The 24663-nt window shown below is 35.6% G+C and overlaps 1 protein-coding gene across 2 annotated transcripts in view; it reads left to right on the forward strand.

Moving 5' to 3' along the window:
• The window catches only part of LOC134541895 (lachesin-like), a 387782-nt gene that overhangs the window by 48893 nt on the left and 314226 nt on the right, over window positions 1-24663 (forward strand). For both annotated transcript variants that reach the window (XM_063385625.1, XM_063385626.1), the window contains exon 2: window positions 21968-22146. In XM_063385625.1, coding sequence (XP_063241695.1) covers window positions 22089-22146 — 58 coding nt within the window. In that variant the 5' untranslated portion in view covers window positions 21968-22088. The remainder of the gene's footprint in view (window positions 1-21967; window positions 22147-24663) is intronic.

Here is a 24663-nt window from a genome sequence, read left to right on the forward strand (position 1 = left end):
ACGACCCGACTTGCTGTAAAAAAAAAGGGCGAGTTCTTGTAACCAAGAAAGTGACACGTTCAAGTTTTCTTTACCGAGAAATCCAACTCAAAAAACCTCTCAGGATAATACATCTTGGCAAGTTAATCTTATATAGATGGCGCGTCATCACCAAAAGAAAAAAAAACGACACAGCAGTCACCTGACAGTTTAGATAAGTGCGCTGAGTCCTTGTTTAATGTATTGTGTGAAAAAACTGACTTCTTAAACGAATCAAGTGAAATACCTTAAAGAGGATAACACCGTGTTTTGGGCAATGTTTGAAAGTGTGTTTTCTGCAGAGCGCGAGGCGCACAACTGTTCTCATAATGTGTGCACACATACTTTAAAGAAAAAAAAGGCTATATCAGATTGCAGGGAACGAGGATTCGTGTGGCAAAAACAAAGAAAAACTATATATACTACTTGAAATAACGGTAACCAGCACGTGGCGAATGCCGTCGTTAGAGCACCAAGTGGAAACGCTACGAGGCATCCTTCCTCTGCAGACAAAGCACCCGTTCAGCACATTTCGTCGCAGTCAGCTGCTGAAGCTGATGGCTTCGTTGAAGTGCGCGGTCGCGTGGAGAAACCACCCTGGGAACCTAAGTCAGTGAATTCCAAGCAGGATGTCGCCAAAGAACCAAGTTCAACTCGGCGTACGAAACGATGTGAACCTCAAAACTGTATCCCAACCTATTATATGGGGACCCCTCACGAAATCAATCAATTTTATATTCCGTTTTGCACCATATGTCCAAGAGAATGACGATGAGTCATAAATCAACACGGAAATTAAAGTGACACGTTTAAAGGTGGTCAAACTGAAAACCGGTTTTGATAGTTACTCCTCCTCATGTTATATACAAGTTGCTGAATCTGATTATGATCATATTTTCAACACAGTCTTTTGGCCTTCCGGCTGTCTAATAGCTCCTTTTTACGGACGTCTCCGAATCGAAAAATGTTTTGCGTCAAGATATAACCCTAACAAATTGGGTGATAACGTGGCTTTCTTAAGTTGTTAAACTAATCAATAATAATAAAATATTTAGCATATTTATTTTAAATGTTAATTAAAAAGTATTTCGTTATTTTACTGAAATAAATAATTTATTATAGCCATTTGTTTATATTAAAATTGAATACTGAGTATTTATTTAAAAATTTTAATTTGATTGAATTTATGATTTACCAAACGTATTCATATTACTCCATTCATTTTATTATTTTTTATTAATTATTTGAATGCAAAACTAAAGTATTTTGTTTCAAATACCAAGTAATTATAACTTCTAACGTGTGTACATAAGTACATTCACCCATTTTTTTTTTAATTTCTCGAAGAGAATGTTAGTGAAAATAGTTTCGAGCAGAGAAAAGCTACACGCAAGTAATTATAAACCAACTGATTGGGGGACCGAACATCACGCAGCATGGCTGGCAGTCAACTGTCAGTTGGGATAGGTCTCAAGTTACCTCGAGGCGGCCGAGCGCGACTCTATGGACTGCGCAGCCCCCTCTGGCGTCCCGACGCCTGCGTTGGAAAAAAAAAACACGTGGAGGGGTTGTCTCGGCGGAGGAAAGGTAGGCGGCTGTCTGTTGGGCGAGAGAGGAGTGGTTGGGGTTTTAGTACACAGGGGGGGGGGGGGAGGGGTAGAACAGGTGCGGTGGCGCCGTTCTCACGGGGATGAAGTCGCGAGCACCGCAATCGCTAAGCCTTTTCCTCCCTCCTTCCCCCACCCTTTCCCCCCCATCCTCCCCCCTCCACCCACAGCGCCACCTCACCTTGTAACTTAGCGACGCGCAGAGAGACGGGATTTCTCTCCGGGACTCGCGAAACAAGGCGCCTGAGATTGGAGATTGGACCCCGCGCGGCGAGAGGGTTTGGAGCAACGTTTACAGTGAAACAAAAAAACTTGAGCCAAGAAAGAGTTGCCTCCGACGGTATGCGTAACCTTTGAAAGTTAGTTTCGTATATCCATTGTACTTTTAAGATGTACAATACCACAAATAAAACCAACTACATGAAAACAATTTAAAAAAAAATTAAATAAAAAGATATAAAATACAATATTTTGAAATTAGCTTACTAGATCTGGGTAATAATAAATGATTTTCAATTTGAATTCCTACACAAAAGAAGAACTATTTGTTAAAAGGAAATTAAAGTTTAGTTCAGTGATAATTTTAATACAAAAAAATATTCAACTCTGTTCTAGTTTCAACTTCTTTTGACAACATGGTTTCTGAATCCTAAAGTAATTCATGTTTGTAAGTAAAACAGAACCTTATTGAGTAGCAACTGTTAAACAAATGATCACTATACGGCAGTGATCTCGTCATGAGCATAAGTGAGCGATGTTTCTTCTCGTGCAGATCTAAAAGAATAAAACGTGAAATAAGAGATCTGACAAAATTATTTATTGCAGTTTTCAATTCTTGTCCATCTTATGTTTAAAAAGAATAGTTTTATAACATATTTTAACCAACTGTTTTTTTTTTATATTTTTGCTGTTAAAAACAATTTGCATAAAGTGGTCTCTGACATATTCTATCATTTTTAAAAATATTATTTGAATATAACTTTAAATATAAATTAAAAATTAACAAATGTTCTATATAAATATGTTTATCTCTGACATTTAAGTCATGGGAAATATTAGATTATATTTAATTTCCCGGTAGAGTTTATTTTTAATTAGTTTGATAATAGCTGAGTTATATGTAGACCTGCATTTTAAATGAAAAGTTGTAACATTGTAGTTTTCTATAATATGGTTGATTTTAAAGAAAGCGAAAGTAATTGTTTACTCACAAACAAAATAAAATATTTTTGAACGAAAAGATAATAATTTACGTCATCCTTGTATTGGCATAATAAATAAAAAATATTATCCTTGAATAAACATTAATACCATTTGATTCTAGTAAATAATGTCCCATGAACTTTCAAACAACTTTTTCGTAAAGTTATATCATAATTGTCCAAGAAATTTTCTTGGACAATTTTCTGGGAAATAAATTGTTACAGGATATTGCGAGAAGGTGGATTTAATTATGTCGCAGGAGAACAATATTCAGATTCTAGCTCCCGGCCGGTCTAATATATTTACTGGTTCTCGTGCTGAGTTGCAATTTTCTCGTCCAGTTCCGTCTACACCACTCCTCCCCTTGCCAGAAACAGCCCTGCAGCTGTGTCACCCCTTCCCCCTTAATACACGTACCAACCGTCTCTTTTTTCAGCCGTCCTTTGCTGCTCTATTCCCCCACCAGCCCCCCTGCCCTTCAACCCGCACGAGGACTGCTGCCCCATTCGACGGCCCGCCTCGCTTGCGACGTCCACATCCGGGTTTTATGCGAGCAAACTTCGCCCCGCAAGCGCAAAAATCTCTCCCGAAAAAATTCCCCCGAGCTGCCTGCCAGTCTTTCCTCAGCCGTATCTTCTGCTCCAACTGCCACTGGACCCCCCTTTGCTCGCCACCCGATCCTACCCTCCAGTCGCCCACAGAAACCACCTCAGACCCCCGCGAATCAGAAATGACCCGGGTTCTCGGTTCCCGAAGACACGTGCTGACCCTTCTTCCATGAGATGGTCTCTCCGAGGGAAGCGACCAAACTTTTCCTACTGCGACACTTTCGGAAAGAGTTCCGATATCCAAGGAGAAACGATAGTACTCGATATCTCCTCGGTGCATATTCCTGCTGGTCGACGTAAAACTATGGGGAAGCCTACATTTCACATAGATAACAGCCACACCGGAACAGGTCCAAAGCTTTATGAAGTTTTCCAATCGCTCGTGAAAAAAAAAAACACCATATTGCCAGGATTTATATATTTTACGTTCATATAGTATTTGAAATAACTCTAACCTACCTTAGACCACCTAACCTTACTATTATTTATCACAATTCCAAACCTAACCTAAACTAACATTTGACTTCGGTAAACCTTGGAACACTTCGGGTTTTGGTTGTGACTTTCACCCTTTCCCTAAAACTAAATGGACCAAAATTTTAATACTTACATACAAACGTAATAACTACAACAACAAACGTCTTATTACATAAGTAATGTGCATGTAGTTATGCACTTTTATTTACTACGTTTGAATTCACACTTTTTTTATTTAATTAATTAAATAACATATTTTGAAATTAAAATTATACAAAATATATTAAAAACTTTTCGGCTACAATCCTTTATTACACAATTATATTTTATGTTAGCGGTGTGTTCTTAATATTAAAGTCAAAGAAGTGTTTTTATCTTTAACGCCATGTTGTCGTAACATATTTTGTTGGCTAGTACATTACACATTATTTAAATGGTTTTTACAATTGGAAAGATTGATTCAAGATGTTATTTTGTACATACACCATTGCTGGTTACTTTGTATGTCATAAGAAACTTCAATAACACAAATAAAAATGAATATACAAATAAGATGAACATACAAACAAATCGGCTGGTTTTCGCTGGTCTTCCTTGTGTTCGCATGTTCATCATGTTTGTATATTAATCTTATTTGCCCTTTATTGAGGTTCATTATGGCATAGAGTATAAAAAGCATTGGCGTATGTCCAAAACAATATCTTGAAAAATTAATAAATTATAACTGTGTGTGTTGTTTGAAGTTCACATTATTTATTGTTCTGATTACTAATGTTTACAAAGTGTTTGACGAGAGGTTTTCACGGTCATAAAGTTAAATTTGACATGCCAATACGCATAGTACTTCATCCGATATTCACGAAAGCATAAAGATTTATATAAGAATATGCTGCCACACACTGGTTCACCATGTTGACGACTTCGGCTCATGGACGTATGCGAAACTAAACCTGTTTGAATTCCATTGCGTGGAGCACGCGCATTTCGTTGCATACTAAAATTAAACTCCCACAGTGCCCAGAGAAGTACAACTTCAATTAATACACGGGATCAAAGCCTCCACGCGAGTTAAAATTGAAATTTTCCAATAATATTCCACGTTTCCTGTTTGAATTTGGTATCGTTCCAATGCGTATTACGTCTTTATGACGAGTGTTTATCGAATTTTACCAGACGATAGAGTATACCTATTGCAATACTCGTCAAAAAGATGGTGTAATAGTCCAGTCTCGTTTTTTCCAGGACGAAGTTGACGAGATACGAGATAAAATTTGTAACTTTAAAGTGTTAATATAAGTACTTTGCTTTTTTTCTGTTTAAGAACACATTTGGAGTTTTGTCGTAAATAATATTATATAAATTTAAATAAGTTGTGCTACTGCGTTTCTTGCCGTGAAATGTCATGGCGACGATTGTACTGTGATGTTGGCGAATAACGGCAATCAAATATACCATTGCAGGCCTAAGAGTAATATTAAAAGCTATAAAACAAATTTTACCAATTCTTGAATACTTTTTAAAGTACACTTCCTTAGGCACGTTGTGGGTGAAATTTTAGTATGCTAAGCAATGCAACGTGGGTGCACCATGCAATGGAAATTAAATAGCATAAAATCCAATGCGCATGCGCGTGTATTACAGCTGTGTAAAAACGCAAGATATTTACGTACCACGTGGTGTTATTTTCATACGAATGAAAATTGTTCATAAAACAAAAAGAGATACAAATGTCATACAAATGAAGTTAGAGATCCAACTACTACCTTCTTTAATGCAAAAAAAAAACCGAACACAGTTCCTGCAATTTGGTATTTTCAAGTGAACTTATAAATTATTAGTCGACTAGCCGTGTGCCTGATGAGAAAGTATTTGATTCCTCATTTTTGATGCATTGCAAAAATATCTGAAACATCTGAGTTTAATTTATAAACTGAAGCCTAAAATTTAATTCCCATATTTCTAAATTCCAAAATTCCATACAAAATATCATCCCCTATTTAACCTTCTTAAGTAAAGAATTTTCAAAAATACTTTCTTAGTGCTTATCTACGTTATATAAGGAACTCCTATACAAAAATACATGATTCTAAAACCACTGGTTTAAGCTATTGTTTGTTTGTCAGTCAGTCAGTGTTAAGAGTTTTATTAATAAAAATATAATGTATTAAAAACAAACGTGACGTCGATGTTATTTTACTATTTTTAGGATCTGCTTGATAAAACCATTGAATATATATAATGTATAGAAGTCGCGAGCCCAGGTTAAATTTTCTGCCAGGTTTCTCAGAAGATTTGTTGTAGTTCCAAGCTCCGCCGCTGCGATCGCTTCAATCGCTGGGTATCGACAGCGCACGCCCCTAGCGGTCTTAGGGCGTACTAGGTTAACCAGCCAGTCACCCTCCCATATACGGGAAGCTATTATCAGCACCGTTCGGCGACCTTGACAATAAGTATTCCTTACCACTGTCTTTGAGAGCCACGGAACCACGGGAGAAGACAAGTCACTGGGATCACTGTATGGAGGGATTGTGTACCCTAGTAACGTGAAAATTAGCTTCTAAGAACTTTGTATCAGGCCTACAGTCAGTGTTGAGTTTAAAATATTATTTAATTTAAAAGTTATATACATACTTATTTTAACTTTATTTCGCATTGATGATTTTATAGTGTCAAACATTTTGGCGGGTAAGAAATGTGCGTACACGGGCTGTCAGAATACGAGGTTCAGTTCACGAGGCACATCAATGTTCCGTTTTCCAGTTAAAAATAAGGACAGGGAAGTTGTGAATTATAACTTGCCAATTTTGTTTTACATTATGTATCAGTTAGATACTGTGTAAAGAAAAAGTTGACGCGAGTATGCGAGGAAGGTCCTAATTATTTAATATGAATTACTATAGAATTCTTTTCTTTTATATTTAAAATATCCACGTTTTTATTACTTTAAAAAAACTAATTGGATTACAACAAACACATATTTTTAATTTCATCATTTTGATTAAAACCGAGTGAACGCTAGTTAATTTTCGATGTAAATTTTAATAAACGCAAAGTTTTAGCCAAGTATTACCCACGCCGTCTGTTTCACATAAAATGCATTGTTTGGCAAGCGTTTCAACAAAAATTTTAAGATTGATTGCAAAATGTGCTTAAGAAATAACTAAACAATAATTATTTGTGAGTAGATAGACTGCAGCTGCATTAGTATTTTTTTTGGTTTATTACTTTACAATATTAGGATGTTAGTAGCTTAATGATCGCTGTTAAAAAAGGTAATGTGAAAAATTTTGCGTTTATTTACAAGAGAACGTACTTTGTAAGTGGATTAGTGTAAGAAAAACATAAGTTCGAACTTTAGTTTTATACAAAAATAAAAACAAAAACGTGGTAAAAATTGGTCCACACAACCACCATAGTACTTTTTTTAAGTAGCTAAAACTGTTTAAAATGATTTGAATTCTACTGTTACTACCTAAGTTATGAACAATTTAAATTCCAGAATATTTTATTATATATCCAGAAAAAAAATTAGCATGGAAGACACTAGCCCAGTCAAAGTAAATCATGTGCTCAAATTCAATCCGATGTTTATGATTTTGTGTTACAATTGTTCAGTGGTCTGCACGTAATGTCACATCAACAGTCATGATAAATAGGAAATGATAATGTAATTGACATATTTTGGGAAAATAGATGAATCAGTACCACTTGTCGGCTATATGACTGTGTAGTAAGAATTCACCATTAAGAACAAAGTCAGCGTTCTCCAACACTCCAAGTCCAAATTCTCCCTTGTCACATAAAACAAACGGGGTTGCTTTCTTGGTTTTGCGTATCCCAGCTTCGTTAAAGAGAGCTAAATGAAATGGAGCCAACTCATACTGCGTATACATGATCAAGTCATCCTATTTTTCTTCACTTATCGTTATCCTCTGGAAAACTAACAAATTATAAATAAATGAGCTATTACAATTGAAAGTAATTGTGTAGCTAATATTCGCCAGAGTGAGAGCTTGATCTTTTCGTGACAATGCTTGATTAGAATTTTTCCAACATTACACTGTATTGATTGCTTGCCAATTACTATAGCATTGAAAAAGGTAACTGTGGCATCCCCTACTAGTCCAGTTGCTATAGACATGATTTGTTGTGATCCAGGAAATGGTGGGTGATTATTTAGCTAAGCAGAGATATTATATTGATCTGTGGCATCCCTACTTCTTCGAGATTGTCAGAAATCAAGTTGTTCAAAGATATAAAATGAATACCGCATAACTCTTCAATGATGAACAGATGCAGTTTCAGTCATCCCCAAAGTCCACTCGCTCCAAAAATTATCAGTGAATCCTCGTCCTCGTGTGAGGCTCCCAACAATTTTCATGTTACGCATTTAAGTCTGTTCTTTGGTCTGTCTGACCAAACACTATCAGTTTCTTTTCTTTGAGAAGTGAGTGACCCTGATATGCAAAATTTTTGAATTCTGGGGTCATCATGGACTCTAGCTTAAACATGTCTTGTAAAGTCAAGTGACAGCATTTGGCATCTGGACACTACTAAATACGTGTAAAGTGTAACAAAAATATCGGATTTAATTCGACAACGAGCGAAATTTTAGCATATTTTGACTGGGCTATTCCTTCATTAGAACTATTGCTAGTTTGAAAGCTTTCATCAAACGTTTCTGACAACTAATCTCAGTCCTGAGATATGACAGTTGATTATTCCTCTGTGGTTTACACGATCATATTTTTACATATTTCACAGATATTAAACAAACACGTACATTTTCTAACGAGTAATTGATTTATAAACCTCCCTCTATACGTGTCAGTGATTGCACGTGTGTAAGTCGTTTGCTAAAGCTCGACAATGAAATATTTTACATTAGTTAATGTTTTAAAAAAGAGTACTTAATAATGAGATTATTTCACTTAACGTATAAAACGTATACGTAACGTATAACTAGGGACAATAACATAATAGTTTTGTTAAATGTCATTAGATGGCATTGTGCATGTTTCGTATCGTTAAGAATGTACGGAAGTAAACGTTACAAAAATTTTATACGCAATGGAAGAGTTTTATATACTGATATTTAGAATGAAATAATTCTTTAACATTTATTTTGTACTCTGTTTTCTTTTTGTTTTGTTTAAGTTGTTAAATGATATTTAAATTTATTGTGCATATACATATAATATAAGGTAAATACAGCTGTGGTACATGGGAACTTGCACGATTACAATTTTGCTCAAAATTACTGGGCCTCATTTAGCCACAGTCTGTTTCACTTAAGGTGGCTTTAAATTACATTTATTGGGACGGCTTAAGTCTTTGGCCGCTGAATATTTTACTGTAAAATAAACAAAAAAATATTAATACATGATTAGCTAGTCTTGCACTACATGAATATGTGTTAGTTTTGTTTATTGTTTCACAAATTCTTAATGCTTCACATAATTCATATGTCAAAGTCTCAAATTTCGTTGTACGACCTGTCAAAAATGTCATCTACTATGATAGGATTATGATGTGGCTTCTTACATTGAAAGTTTTTGTGCATGTAAATAAACTCTTCAAACAACTCTAGAATAGGTACAGAGAAATGTTTTTCGCAAGAGTTTTATACACCAACTTATCTCAAAGTTACTGAGCCCTCATTATTTGAAAATTATGATGATGATAAAATAGTACGTATATTCATTTGTTTGTGGTATTTTTGTTTTACTTCCACCCATTTGAATTCATATTAAAGTGGATCCTTTTAGGTACTTTAATTGATTTGGTGAATAAAATAATTATTTTATATCCAATGGACCAATTTTTATTCAAATATAATAATTATTACACCATCTGGAATCAAACACCAATGAATTGCTGATTTATGTGTCTGTTTTTAAATAATTGTGTAATATTTCAAGAAATTATTTTTTTGCTTTCGGTTCTTTAAACAAAATACATTTGTGTTAAATATATTTACGCATCTTTTTGACGAGCATAACCTCCCGCCTTGTCAATGCGCTGGCCCTCCACACAGCAACGGAAACAAAATACAAAAAAAGAGAGAGAGAGCGAGAAAGAGAGAGAGATAATACGCGCGCGACCTTGAGACAAGCGATACTATAGCGCTCTAGCGGGGGAGACACTAACCACGAGTGCCTTCTTTTCGAAAGCAGAGCTGTCTGGCGGGGGAGCTTCCAACTACCTCAGTTTGGATTCCAAAACCGGCAGAATAAATCGTATCCCCTCGCGACTTCTATATGTTATATATATTCAATGATAAAACGAATGCTGCGCATTTTTAAAATGTTAAATTCATGTTTAATTTAATAATTTTAAGGACATTTACCAGACTGACATAAATACTAACACCTTTTATAACTCAATTTCTCGTCGAAAATTATGCACTATTCCTACAACTATTTCGTTCGAAAGATATTCGAGATCTTTCAGCCAAGATATTTTTTTCTTTATCAATTTAAATTTCATATATATTAATATAAAAAACAAAGCTGTATTAAAACTGTTTTAGAACAAACCAAATATGTTGCCAAACAAACACATTGCTTAACAAACCAAGTTTTATTTATCTAGTTAGGTCTACAACTATAAATGTAAATTAACTTTACGCTGCCAAAAAAACAATTTAATATTGATATTATTAGACCAAATATATATATGTTTATTTATTAGTTGATAAAAATATTGTAAGAATTATTTAGGCAGTTAATACGACCGAAAATATGATACGTGTACCACGTCTGGATTTAGGTTGTATCCAACATAACTCACTACGTACCCGATTTTGAATTAACCAAACCTTTATTACCTCACTAGATCGTTTTACTTGTTAAACTGATTTTAGCTCATAAAAGTGCTGTCTATTCTCACCGTCCATTTATTTCTAAAATTGAAGGGGGTAAGAATTAATTGCCAAAGAGAAAATTTTGTGTGTTTATCTTCGTTGCGCACGTGGTTTGTGAGTGATCGTTATTTTCCAGCAGTTCATCCACAACCATTAAAGTAAACTAATTTCTGGTGGCCAATTATCAACGCCAGATGCTCGTATTCATATTTACTTCTTTCTCTCTCTCTCTCTCTCTATCTATCTATCTCCGTCTCTCTCCATCCCCTTCCCCTTTCTTCATCCCACCCTTCTCACCCTCCGCCGTCAGTCCGGCAGAGATACTACACGCGCGGTTATTGGCTTTCTAACGACTTGATTAAAAATGTTTCGAATTTCTGCCCGCTTCTCGTCTACGCACCAGTCCCCACTCATGAGCCCCTCCCCCTTCTCATCACCCCACAACCATAGCGGCGACCCAACCTCCTTCCTTCTGGCTCTGTCTGTGCATCATTTCCACACTCGACTCTGGTTGAAGAGTAGGAATGTTTGACTCTTTATATTTAACAATATACTAATATATATACTAATATTATAAATGCGAAAGTAACTCTGTCTGTCTGTCTGTTTGTTACCTTTTCCCGGCTGAACGGCTGAACGGATCGTAATGAAATTTGGCAAGAAGATAGATTATATCCAGGGGATGGACATAGGCTATCTTTTGTCTAAAAAAATAATCTTTAAACGGGTTGAAAAAATATATCTTAATTTTATGTAATGTGTGTCATAGATATACAAACTGTTAGTGTCATTCCTCTATGCCTGCCGTGCAATAGCTTTCAAGCCATTACGTTACGTTTTTCTATTGTAAGGAACTAAGTAGATAGTAAGAAAAAAATAAAGATCTTGACAGTTTGTAGTGTCGCCATATTTGTTTCAATTTTCAATACCGTTTTTGTATATTACAATTTAAATTGCAGAAAAAAATCATGTTTCATAAACACATAAATAGTGAGTGTGTGTCATTTCTCTATGTCCACGAGGTCTTGCCGCGTCAATTTTCTCCTTCGGGCGAACCCGTCCGCTTAATTAAATAAACAGCTTTTATGGTTGAATGATTTCATGATTTATTTCATGAAAATCTGCTCTCATAAAAAAGTTAGTTTTATAGACATTCGATAGGTCTCTCTCTCTCTCTCTCTCTCTCTCTCTATGAAGATCAATCTATGAATCATTACAAATTTATTTCCTTTATTTTGTTTTGTTTGATTTGATACAATATGATTCCACTAAAAAACAATTTCTACCCCTTCCTTTTTTCATTTCCACATTACGAAGTTTCACTTCCGCGCGGTGGGACTCCACGCAATATTTTTGCATGCAATTAAAAACTATTTTTTAATGATGCCAAAGAAGTATAACTTCTCATGCGCGTACCTAAGTACACGCACCCATTTTTTTTTATTTAATTTCTTCTATATATATTTTTTTCTCTCTACCTAGGGCACTCATAATTCTTTTAAATTTCACGTGTATGTTTTCAATGTCATTCGAGTTGTACAATTTTTTTTTGTCAAATTGGTAATTATTTATACTTAGTTTCATTTTGTAAACATACCTATTTTAGGTATTATGTCAAATAAAAAAAAATTAGTTATACTAACATTCTTAGGTTTTTATTGTATGGATAGTTTGAAGTTTAATATTATGTAGGTATATAAATTCTTAAACTTATAATTTTCTTCGAAATTTATTCATAGGTTGGCAGGGCCTACAAATATTTTCTATTTGTCAATATTGTAATTTATTTACAGTACCTACTTATTTGCAAGGAGTTTGGTTTTGTGTTTATAATTTATCTGCTGAGCGTCAAGAGTCTTAGGGCTGCTAAGACCGAAGACCAGAAATATTTATCAATTATGTAATATATTGTTGAAAAATTTGAATTTTACTATTTCAGCAAAGTTGATTTTTTTTATTAATTAGAATAGTTACGTGTAATTGCCATCTTCCTTTATTTAATATTAAACATTATGTTTGGTTGAGTGTGAGATAATTTTATTTATGAATTTTTTAATTTCATTTAATTTCTTATATATATTCTTACCTACCTACTTCTATTAAATTTCAGGCGGATGTTAACATTGTCATTCTAGTTGTATAAATTTTTTTGTCTAATTAGTTGTTATTTATACTTTTTGTTTTATTTTGGACTATGTTTATTTATTTACTTAATTTAAAGATTTGTGGTGTGTACAGGGAGTGATATCTCTATTAATTTCTATACTCCTTTGGATAAACGGAATATTGCCACCACAGTTTTACATATAAACAAATCCTACAAATGTTTTAAACATTATGACAAATAAAAAAATAGTTTCAAAAACATCCTTAGTTTTTTTTTTGGTGTGTATAGTTTGAAGTTTAATATTATGTATGTACGTAAATTCTTAAACGTAGAGTTATTTATTAATTTATTTAGAAAATGATTCATAGGTAGGTAATAAGTTTTTCTATTTGTCAATATTGTTATTATGGTAGATAGGAGAACAGTAAATGCCTACATTCTTATTTTCCTTTATATCTCTTTCGATTTGGAGTGTTTCCGAGCTATTCGGGGTCCTCAACATAACCTCCCCCCCCCCCCCCCCCAAAGGTGGTTAAAGCCACAAAACGTCGAATTTTTTAATTTTTTTAAAAATCTTTCTCTTTCGATTTTAAGTGTTTTCGAGTCATTCAGGGTCCACGAACCTCCCGCCCCCCCTCTAGGAGAAAGCCCCAAAATTTCGATAATTTTAGGAATTTCAAATATATATTCTTTCGAGATGGAGTGCTTCGAAACATTCGAGGTCTTGAACCTCCACCCACCCCCTCCTCCCTTCCACAAAAGTGAAAGCCACAAAATTTCGAAAAATTGAAGGAAATTGTATTAAAATTAAGTCATTACGAACTAAAGTGTCCGGGGCATGGTGGAACTTTTACCCAAAGTCGACTTCCCACACAATTTTGAGAGAGGTCGGAATGCAAAACCCCAAAATTTCGAAAGATTTCTTAAATTTAAGTATACTTTTTTACTATTTGGAGTGTTTCCGAGCCATTTGGGGTCCTCAAACTACCCTCCCCCCACAAGGAGTCAAAGACCCAATAATAAAAAAATTTCCCAAATTTCTAAAACCTATTCTCTTTCGATTTGGAGTGTTTACGAGCCATTCGGGATCCTCAACATCACCCCCCCCCCCTTCACAGGGGTCAAAGCCCCAAAATTTAGAAAATTTCAAAAACCATTCTCTTTCGATTTTTAGTGTTTCCCTGCTATTCAGGGTCCTAACCTCCACCCCCCCCCCCCCGTCCTTTTTCTCTAAAGAGAAAACCACAAAATTTCGAAAAATTGGAGGAAATTGTATTAAAAATAAGTCATTACGAACTTAAGTGTCCGGGGGATGGCGTAACGTTTACCCAAAGACGTCTTCTCCAACAAATTTGTGGTAAGGGGATTGGGGGAATGCAAAACCCCAAAATTTCGAAAAATGTCTTAAATTTAAGAATACTTTTTTACTATTTGGAGTGTTTCCAAGCCATTCGGGGTCCTCAAACTACCCTCCCCCCAAAAGGAGTCAAATACCCAATAATTAAAAAATTTCCCAAAATTTACAAACACCTCTTCTCTTTCGATTTGGAGTGTTTACGAGCCATTCGGGGTCCTCAACAACACACCCACCCCCCTCAGGGGTCAAAACCTCAAAATTTAAAAAATCTCAAATATCATTCTCTTTCGAATTCTATTGTTTTCCAGCCATTCAGGGTCCTCAAAATCACCACTCCCCCTCTGGGGACAAAGCCCCATAATCTTGAAAATTTCAGGAATTTCAAATATCATTTCTTTCGAGATGGAGTGTTCTAAACCATTCGAGGTCCTGAACATCCACTTTCCGCAAAAGTGAAAGCCCTAAAATTTCGAAATATAAGAATAGATATAATTGGATGTTGGCATGTATGACGTCGATAAACTCTTACACCGTTTGACCGATCGCCATGAAATTTGGCACATCGAAGTGTTTATATCATGGAGAAGGTTTTTAGGCTATCCATTTTTTTGTAACTCGCCGCTAGATGACGCTGTAGCGCATCAACTTCTAAACCTTTCAACCGATCGCCATGGGTAAACAGAAAATCATAGGTCACAGATACACAAACAGTAATTATGTGTCATTTCTTAATGTCCAACACATTGGACTTATCGCTATCCATTTTGCTGTAACTCGCGGACAATATATCACCCGGTGTTCAGTCCGGGCAAAGCCGGGTACTGCAGCTAGTAATATATAGGTGTGTGTGTGTGTGTACCTTGTAGGTAAACCACACTATTTTTGTTATGAAATATTGTTGCCACCATGTCTATGATACACCTTGTTCGCTGTATATGTTGGTATTAGAGCACTCATAGCATTACGTCGATACGTATACAATGAAAGATCTCCAGCACACTCTTCCCAAAAAAAATAATTTTATCAATTAACTATTATTGTGAAAATATAATTTTGTCTTATAACAAAGTTATAGAATAATGTGTTAAACCTTCAATAAGCAATTTCTTCCACTAGCGAAGAAACCTGAAAATAAAAATTTTAATAAAAAAAATCTAAAACTTTCTTTCCTGGAAACTTTAAAATTAGTACCCCAGGGGTATGGATGTAAACACGTTTTTAGCCGGGAAATATAGGACACTATGTTATAAAATGATAATTTTAAGGAGCCTGAATATTCGATTGGTTTCAAATTTAAATTTTTTATGTTTCTTCAGAAGTAATACGACTTGATTTACAAAATCAACTAAATTTATAAAATTTAACTCTTTTTTCTTTGGACAAAATTTATGTTTGAAAAATAATTCTTAAATAGTTTTATTTTTAAATTTCTTTTTGTGATTAGTTTTGAAAGCTTTGTATATAGAAATTGAAATTCAAACATAATGTTATGAATGCTCTAATACCAATACACGAAGCGAAAAAGTGTATCATAAAAATTGTGCCAACTATATTTCATAAAAATAAACATGGATGTTTTTACATTGAAACATGTTATATAAATATAAACATACTATACATATTGTACTAGCAGAACACGGAAGACGTTTTTCTGCCAATGTTTATTTATTTACCTTTATATATCTAAAATGGATGGTTTGTATGTAATATAGTATCTATAAAGCATTTCTTAGAAAATGGTATTCCATTTTAAACTCATTCACAAAATACTAATCACAGTCACTATCACAGTTAGCCGTTATTGAATATTAAGGACAATAAAAATCTCAATATACCAATTTTCATGGCTATCAGATGAACGGGATAGAAGTTGAAGCGCTGCAGCGCTATCAAGTGGTGAGTTATAGCCAAACATTCTCCATGTAAAAACACTTCGATGTGCCAACTTTCATGGCGATCGGTCCAACGGTTTCGGAGTATATCGACGTCACACATTCATACCAACATCCTTATATATATATATATATATATATATATATTTTAGAAAGATTTTTTTTGTTACCATTCTAAGATACTTCACAACACTGTTGTGAACAAAAATAAAAAACGCCAAGTAGGTACGTTAGATGCAGTATGTCCATAAACTATTTCCCAGTTTAAAATTTTTTGTAGTATCAACTGCAAATGTATTAGATTGTAATTTCAAGGTCACAATTACAGAGTAACTCAACAGTTTTAGATAAGCGCATTCGCGAGTACCTACTGCTTTGTTGTTTTCTCGCTTGCAGCGCGAAAGAATGGCTCTTTCCCCAATTAGTAGAGGGTTAAACTGTAAACTTTATTTGGCCACCGAATGGAGTTCCTCCCCATTGAAATATCTTTGTACGAGAGTGGTTAAACGTAAAAAGTCCCTGATTGTCGAGACGACAGAGCTCATTTTCGCTGGCCTCTACGTTCACCTGACATAACGCCATGCAATTATTATTTTCCTTTGGGGCTTTATAAAATACCGTGTATACATTCCGCCCATACCTAATGATTGGCCAGAGTTGAGACACACAATTGAAGAGGCTATTGCGTCCATTACTCCGAACGTGTTAATCAATGTGTGGGAAGAATTGGCCTTTATGTTCGGTGAGTACCGTATAACTAAAAGTGCACATATTGAAAACTTGTATATAAAAAATAGATTAGTTTAACTTCAATTTGATGAACGATATGTTTGTAAATAATCTCAATTAAACTGTTATAATATACCATTGGAACTGGGACATTATTTAATTGACATCCTGTATTACATAAAATAAATTTCCTCTTTAAGGTATTAATTATAAGGGTTTCGCATAATGATTTATTAACTAGCTGTGCGTCAAAACACTGCGTGTAAGTGTGTGTGTTTCGTGATTAGTTTAGTTTATTTCATATGCATATCTACTGTTGGGTCACGAATCACAGCCCTCTCAGTGGGAAAGTAAACGCGCCATACAGGAACGGCCCAGTCAAATTAGGCGATTGCTCATCTTGCGGACGGCCGCCAATTACAAGGAAGAAACCGCTGTTTTAATAATACCGTATTGGAGTCTAATAAGCGTTAAGGAATTTTGCGTAAAAAAATTACTTGCCCCTTAATGATTAGAAGGAAGGAATGTTAGATGAATTTTACGTTTTTTTCATACATTTAAATTCTTTTTGTAAATTGAAAAAAAAAAAAAACATTGAAGATTAAATACAGATATTTGTACATTTGTGCTTTAATATAAAAACAACTGTATCACTACAAAAAAAGTGTTCGCAGTTATACTAGGTTCGTATTCCTACCGCGGGCATTTATGCATTATGTTGTCCCAGTACCTCCAAAAGTTAAAGTTATTTGTGACCCGTTCTCTGAATTTTCAACTTGAAACTGCAGCAAGAATATTACAACAAAATGAAGTTATTCCATTGAATATTCGATAGTTTATTCCATTATTGAAAAATATATAGTCTTGAATGAAACATCAATTCGCTAATTTTCGTAAGAAATACTAAGTTTTATCATGAAAAATTTATTAAAAATATGCTTAACTAACCATAGCCATGTGTTGCGCATAGTTACAATATATTTATTGTAGTAACTATTTCTTGAATACTGGTTTCCTAAGGAATCGGTTGCAAAAGTACAGGAAAATTTTCTATGTACGTGATGCTAATGAGACCTGCTCAATTTGAGGTATTAGCTGATACTGGAATGAATTCCACCAACTTGTACACAAATAATTAAGTATAGTTTGTCCTTTGGCTGCTGCCTCTTTACCTTCCGGCTGGATTGCAGGTGATTCGGTAATTTGAATTTAGTCATGTTTTTATTGGTTTCTTGTCTTTCAGGGGGTTGTAAAAACTACCTGTGATTCAATGAAAACGCAGTTTAAGTAAACGCATATATTCATTTTTGTCTCTTTTCATATTAAAACGCGAATTTTGTATGTACCTACGAGTGGATTGTCGTTCAAACGTATTATTTTTTTTTAGTGACACATAGTTTTTATAGTTATTAAATCATCAATTATAACTTCAATGACCCAAGAAATATCTGTTTGATATTAATTATTATTTAATTTGGCCATTATTTTCTATCTATGTGCTTTTAATTATTTCGCCACTAATTGTCTCTTAAGAGTTATTTATATAGAATGTTCTCAATACACGTACATTTTATAACTTTTTGAAGATTTTGATTAGTATTTTAGTTAGACTACAATTAACTTCTTCAAACGTAAGTATTTTGGTTTTGTTATTAAAATTTATTATTTTATTTATCTAATGCCAATAAGGCATTTCTCTCTTAGGTTTTATTAAAAATGATGACGCAGCACAGTCCTTCGAACCTAAATAAATTATTTTTTTTTTTATGTAATCTGGTTAAAAACTACATGATTAAAAATCGCTAATCTAGAAGATCCTGGTAAGGATAATGGGACAAACTATTTAAATTATTGCAGTGCCATCGGTCCTTGATAAGTGTGCAAAGTTTCAAATTAATCTGACGTTTTGAAAGGGGTTAAAAACATGTTCAAATATTACGTTACAAGCGAAGCTAATAAAAGCATGTTAAAAAAAGTCTTTAGTTTACGTAATGTTTTCCTGCTTCAGAGTCAGATTTATATCTTCTGACCAGTTTCGGGTTTAGCTGAAGTGTGGTTGGAGCGGCTTATGCAAAATGAATGCAGGTAGTAAAGGATTTTCCCTTTGAGAAATCTTTTACATTTTAGTATTTTGACAGTACCCACTAGGAATATCTACCACACAGATGGTAATAATCAAACACAGTTACCAAAAAACGTAATTAATTATCATCACCACTATCATTCAACACGGATTTACCGCAAAGTTATTACTGTAATTTTTTTAGTTGTAATACAACCATACAAATTTATTTTTAGGTGTTTTAAACGGAACTTTTTAATACACTGGTTTTATTTGTGGATGTAAAACATTAAGCAAAATATATGATTAAGTAATTGTTTCATAATTCCATTATTCCATAATAATTTTCAATATACGGCAACAGTAGAGAAAACATTTTTTTAACAATTAAAACCAGTTCAAGGATTTAAATGACAGTAGACAAGTAGATAATAGAGGTATAAATATGATTCTATATCATCTTGTAGAGCATTCGTTTAAAGAAACGTTGAAAGAAATAAAGATGTTCTGGAAGCTATATCATATTCACGTAACATCTTTTTCGTCGTATTTTATGCTCAGCGTCAAAAACTCCGTACCTCATTCCCCATGTATTGCTTTGTACGTATTATTGTTTTATTCACGCTTACTTTCTCACTATTCTTTGCTGTCCGCCCCGCTGTCACATTCCACCGCACGAAAGGTAACAAGAATTTTTCCTTCGTCATCCCCAGCGACTACATCGTCTTCCTCCATTCCGTCGCCTTCTTCTTTCTCACCCCCCCCCCCCCCCAACGGTGCCCTCAAACGGCTGCAAAATGCCAGTGCTGGGCTGCCTTGAGCTCTTTCTTGCCCCTGGCGTACTAATAAATAGCCGCGTGCATCTCCGAAGCTCATAAATTCTGCGAACATCGCAGAAAGTAATTACAGCCCTGGAGTGCATTATGAGTGTAGCGTCCCTCCGGTTCCGTTCGTCTGAAGTTCTGCGCTGTAACTTTATGAGCAGCGAGGTCGGAGACTCAATTTGGCGAAATTGGAAGCGAATTCCCCTCTTTAATAAAAACGCAACTGGTCTAGTATCAGAATTATAAGAGGCGCATTTCTAGAGCAGAAGAGAATTTAACGGAACAAGAATGTTGAATTAATGAAATTATTTACATTACAATATCAGAACAATGTGTAAGTTAATATTTTATTCCATAGAAATACGTAGTTTCTAATAAGTTATTTTGTTTGACGAATGTCACTCAGGATATATCTGATACCTACACATACACTGTATATTTTATTGAAAGCTCATTTTGCGGAACTAAAAGACTTATTACTATATTAAAAATAATATATAGTTTTATTACACTAAGTTGTCAAAATACCACTGGAAAGTTTATTTAAGTGCCAACAAAAAGTTCATCAGGTTTTGTTGAGCTAAAACGAATTTTTATTGAACGACAATTACGTTTTATATGAAAGGAGGGATTTTAACTTTGTGTTGAAAAATGACTGTGTTTGAAAATATAATTATTTCTGACTTGATGTAAGTTTTTGGACATACGCCATTGCTAAGAACTTTTTATGTTGAAGAAAAACTAATAAATAAAATAAATAAATAAAAATACCCAAGAAAGAAAAAAAACACACAAAATTAAGCAAACAATTGCTGTTGTCAACAAGGATATGAACACCACAAAATATTCCAAAACAGGAATATGGTCAACAAACAAAGAAAAAACAAAGAAAAAAGTACTAAGAGAACGAAAAAAAAACCACAAATGATGACAACACACCTGTGTTTCCGTACCATGTGCGTCTCTGCCTGAGGACGGGAGCAGATAGCAGTTCCCGAAACGTCGCTTGTTTCTGTTTTGGTAAAACTATTGTTTTTTTTGTCTTCTCGTTTTGTCGTGTTTTTGTCTCGTTTCAAATGTTGTGCTGAATTATTTTGGTTTCAATATTTTTGTGTTGTCATCATTTGTGGGGTTTTTTCGTTCTCTTTGTACTTTTTTCTTTGTTTTTTCTTTGTTTGTTTACCATATTCCTGTTCCGGAATATTTTGTGGTGTTTATATACTTGTTGACAATAGTAATTGTTTGCTTAATTTTGTGTGTTTTTTGTCTTTCTGAGGTATTTTTATTTATTTATTTTATTTATTAGTTTTTTTCAACAGAAAAAACTCTTAGCAATGGCGTATGTCCAAAAACTTACATCAAGTCATGCACTCCCATTGCAAAAATCTTTTAAAGATAACAGAATTATTTCTGTGTCAAAACACTAATTACATAAAATTTAATAATTTAAATATTAAAAACGTCTGCTGGAGTAAATTTGCGAACTAAAGTAAATGACCTGGACAACGTAAGCTAATTACTACAGTTATTTTGACGAAAGTACGTCAATAATGGCCCCACGTGCAAAAATAAAAATCAGTATTTATCACAAAGATGGTGCTTACGTATTGTGAGTATAGGCTTATGTAAAGAGGAGTGCCATTGTGGTAGTTTTATAGTATGGTACTTCCCCATTGTTTCCAGGAGCCAGGAAAAAAAAGTACACTCATTTTAGTTTTTCATAATGACATTTCCCCCCTTTGTTTCGAGGAGTCCAGGGGGAAAAGCGCCATAATGGTAGTATATCAGTTTGGTACTTTTCCCCATGTTTCGTGCAGGCAATGGGAAATGTGCCATTATGTTAGTTTTTCAGTATAGTACTTTGCCCGTGTTTCGAGGTGGCTAGGAAAAAAAATGCCATTATGGCGGTTTTTAGCATGGTACTTTTCCCCTTGTTACGAGGAGCCAGGAGGAAAAATACAATAATACTATTTTTTTTACTACGGAACTTTTCTCTTTGTTTTGAGGAGGCCATGGGGTAAAAGTTCCAAAATGGTAGTATTTCAGTATGGTACTTCTCGCCATGTTTCGTGCAGGTTTTCAGGGATGTTCCTTTATGTAAGTTTTTAAGTATACAACATTTCCCCTTGTTTCGATAAGGCTGTGGGTGAAAGTTCCATCATGGTAGTTTTGCAGTAGGTTGCGTGGTCACCACGTGTTCGTCGCCGCTGGGTTGCAGGATGCGGCTGCCGGCGGCTGGCGCGGGGCCGAGACCTCGTCGGCGCCGTGAGCAGCAGTGACCCGGGGCTACGACGACGACGACGACGACGGTGGCGAAGAGGACGACCCCGCCGCGAGCCATGGAGGCCGCGCGCCGGCAGCTGCTGCTCCTCAGCGCCCTGCTCGCCCTGGCCGCAGGTGAGCCAACCCACGCGCTGAAGGGGGAACATATCTCGAGGCCCGCTGTCGTCAAAAGATACAAAGGGTTCCTTAGCCCTTTGACGTGCTGACGTTGTGAGCGACGAGGACAGCTCCGGTTACCAGCCTGGACAGCTGGAAGAGGTTGGGTAGGCCTCCACCGCGGACCGCGGGTTCGCTGGGTAGTTTGAGGAGTCCCAGTGTGAGAGCGGTAGACTGGGGTAGGCGCCAGAAGTGATGACTCCAGAGGGCTTTGGGAACATCCAACTTGCTGGTGGGCTGAGTGGAGTAGGGGGGCCGGAGGTGGTGCATAAGCTGGGATGGGTAGCCTCAGCCTCTTCCTGGTTGCGTATGCGGCGTATCCGCATCCATGCCAATGTGGGTCCCAGGGCGGTAGGTCCAAAAGGCTAAGAGCGCTGGGTCACAAAAGAAAAGGGGGGGAAACCCCTGTGACAGTCTACAGTCTATGTCGTCAAAGATACACAACACAACACAGCGCATCTTACCACGTAGTTCCGGCCTCAAGGAGCAGAAAAAAAATAATTGTCTTCGTTTCGGGATTCCATCACACTTCACAGGTTGCCTCCTCAAGGACTCCTTCACACACGGTGGAAGAATCCTCCAGGTACGGACTGCACAGTCCAGGCCTCAAGGATTTCCTGTACGTGTACGGCATCCTTAAGGCTGGGTTCGCAATTTAAAAAAAAAAACATAAGCGAGTGAACAGCAGGCCATACGCACGACTGTCCACACGACCCGTGCGAAGTCGGTTCACAATAGAAATCTTACTGTTGATTTCAGCCAGTGAAATTTCGCGATGTATCCTACATCTGTTCGCAGTGTTAGTAAACAGCTAAATTAACTAATATTAAATTATCCAGTGACATCGGACCAGCAACACAGGTTTTCAAAACATAAATAAATAAGGTTTATATAAAAAAAATTCGTTAACAATTCTAACCATAACACATTTTTATTTACAATTTTTTGCTAATGACTTATAAGTAATAGCATTAATTAATTTTTTTAAGCAGTGATTACACCTGAGCATTGTAATATCTCCACAATATCTTGTCACAATATTCTTGGTAAATATATAGAGGAACTTCGGGTATTATGGAATAGTCGGTTAATATGGAATAGCGCAGTTTCTCGGCTGACAAGAGTCGCAACCATGCGGACACAAGTGGAACTTCTGCTCCTTTGTACACCTTTTCAACTGCTCAGACGCCATATTGTATGGAGCTGCGTTGCACCGTACATCGTGCGTTTTGTGTTTCTACAAATCACGAATATTGTGCAGGTGAGCTTATCTGTAAGAACAATAACTATTTAACAATTTTAAATATTACCACTGTTATAGTAGATGTAAAGTAGAAGTATTGAAGTGTTTATTTATATATTTCTCAAGCGTATTACGGCTTTTTTTCTGTAGTTTCCACCACGTTAGTTTCAAAATGGCTAGTGCGGGTAATATGGAATTTCTGGTATTCCAAATTACCCTCCATTTTGCAAAGTATTCCATAATACCCGCACATTTTGTTTCTTAACTGGACAATTATTATTATTCAAAATACGCAGTAAACTATTGTGATATGTTTATGAAAGTTATTTTAAGAAATATATGTAAAGACAACATTTGTGCATTTGTGCATTTGTACATTGGTGCTGTTGGGGTTTGCCACACATCAGGGTGGGTTTAGACAAACATTTTTGGCCAATGGTTTGAACATTTCATATCACATACGAAACCAACCAAAGAATCACCCATCCTGTTGATCCTCGATGGACACTACAGTCACACAAAGAACCTAGAAGTCATCAGATTGTCACGGGAAAACCACATACGCATTGTGAGTTTGCTCCCACACTGTACTCACAAGTTACAGCCATTAGACAAAACATTCATGGGGCCCCTTAAAGTATACTATAGTGAAGAGGTTCGGCAATTCATCAGGCATAGTTCAGGTCCCATGAAGCCTTATGACATTGCAGAACTCTTTGGAAGGGCATACCTTAGTGTCCAAACTGGAGAGATCGCTGTAAGTGGATTTAAAGCAACAAGGATATATCCCGTAAACAGACATGTTTTCAGTGATGTCGACTTCATTGCTGCAGGGAATGACGTTACTATTACTAGACCTAGTCCTAACCCAAATTATAGAGTACCACTTGACACAGCTGACAACGAAGAAACCGAAATAGAAGTGCGTGTGGTGAGTGAAGTCAACGACTTAGAATGTGATGGTAGATCTATACCAATGACTGAATCAAATTGTAAGACTCAGTTATGTGAACATTCAAGAGATTCCCCTTCAATGGATCAATGCCCTGCTCACTCATCTTCAAGGCTCAAAATCATTGTTCTGCCCAAGGATATTTCTCCTGTTCCTGTAAGAAAATCTACATCTTCCAACATCGGTCGAAAAAGAACTCTTGCTGAAGTAATCACTGATTCACCATACAAAACCAAACTTGAAGAAGCACTTGCAAAGCATAACCAAAACGACAAGAAGT

This window comes from Bacillus rossius, assembly GCF_032445375.1.
Source record: "Bacillus rossius redtenbacheri isolate Brsri chromosome 4 unlocalized genomic scaffold, Brsri_v3 Brsri_v3_scf4_2, whole genome shotgun sequence".
In the NCBI taxonomy this organism is placed as follows: Eukaryota; Metazoa; Arthropoda; class Insecta; order Phasmatodea; family Bacillidae; genus Bacillus; species Bacillus rossius.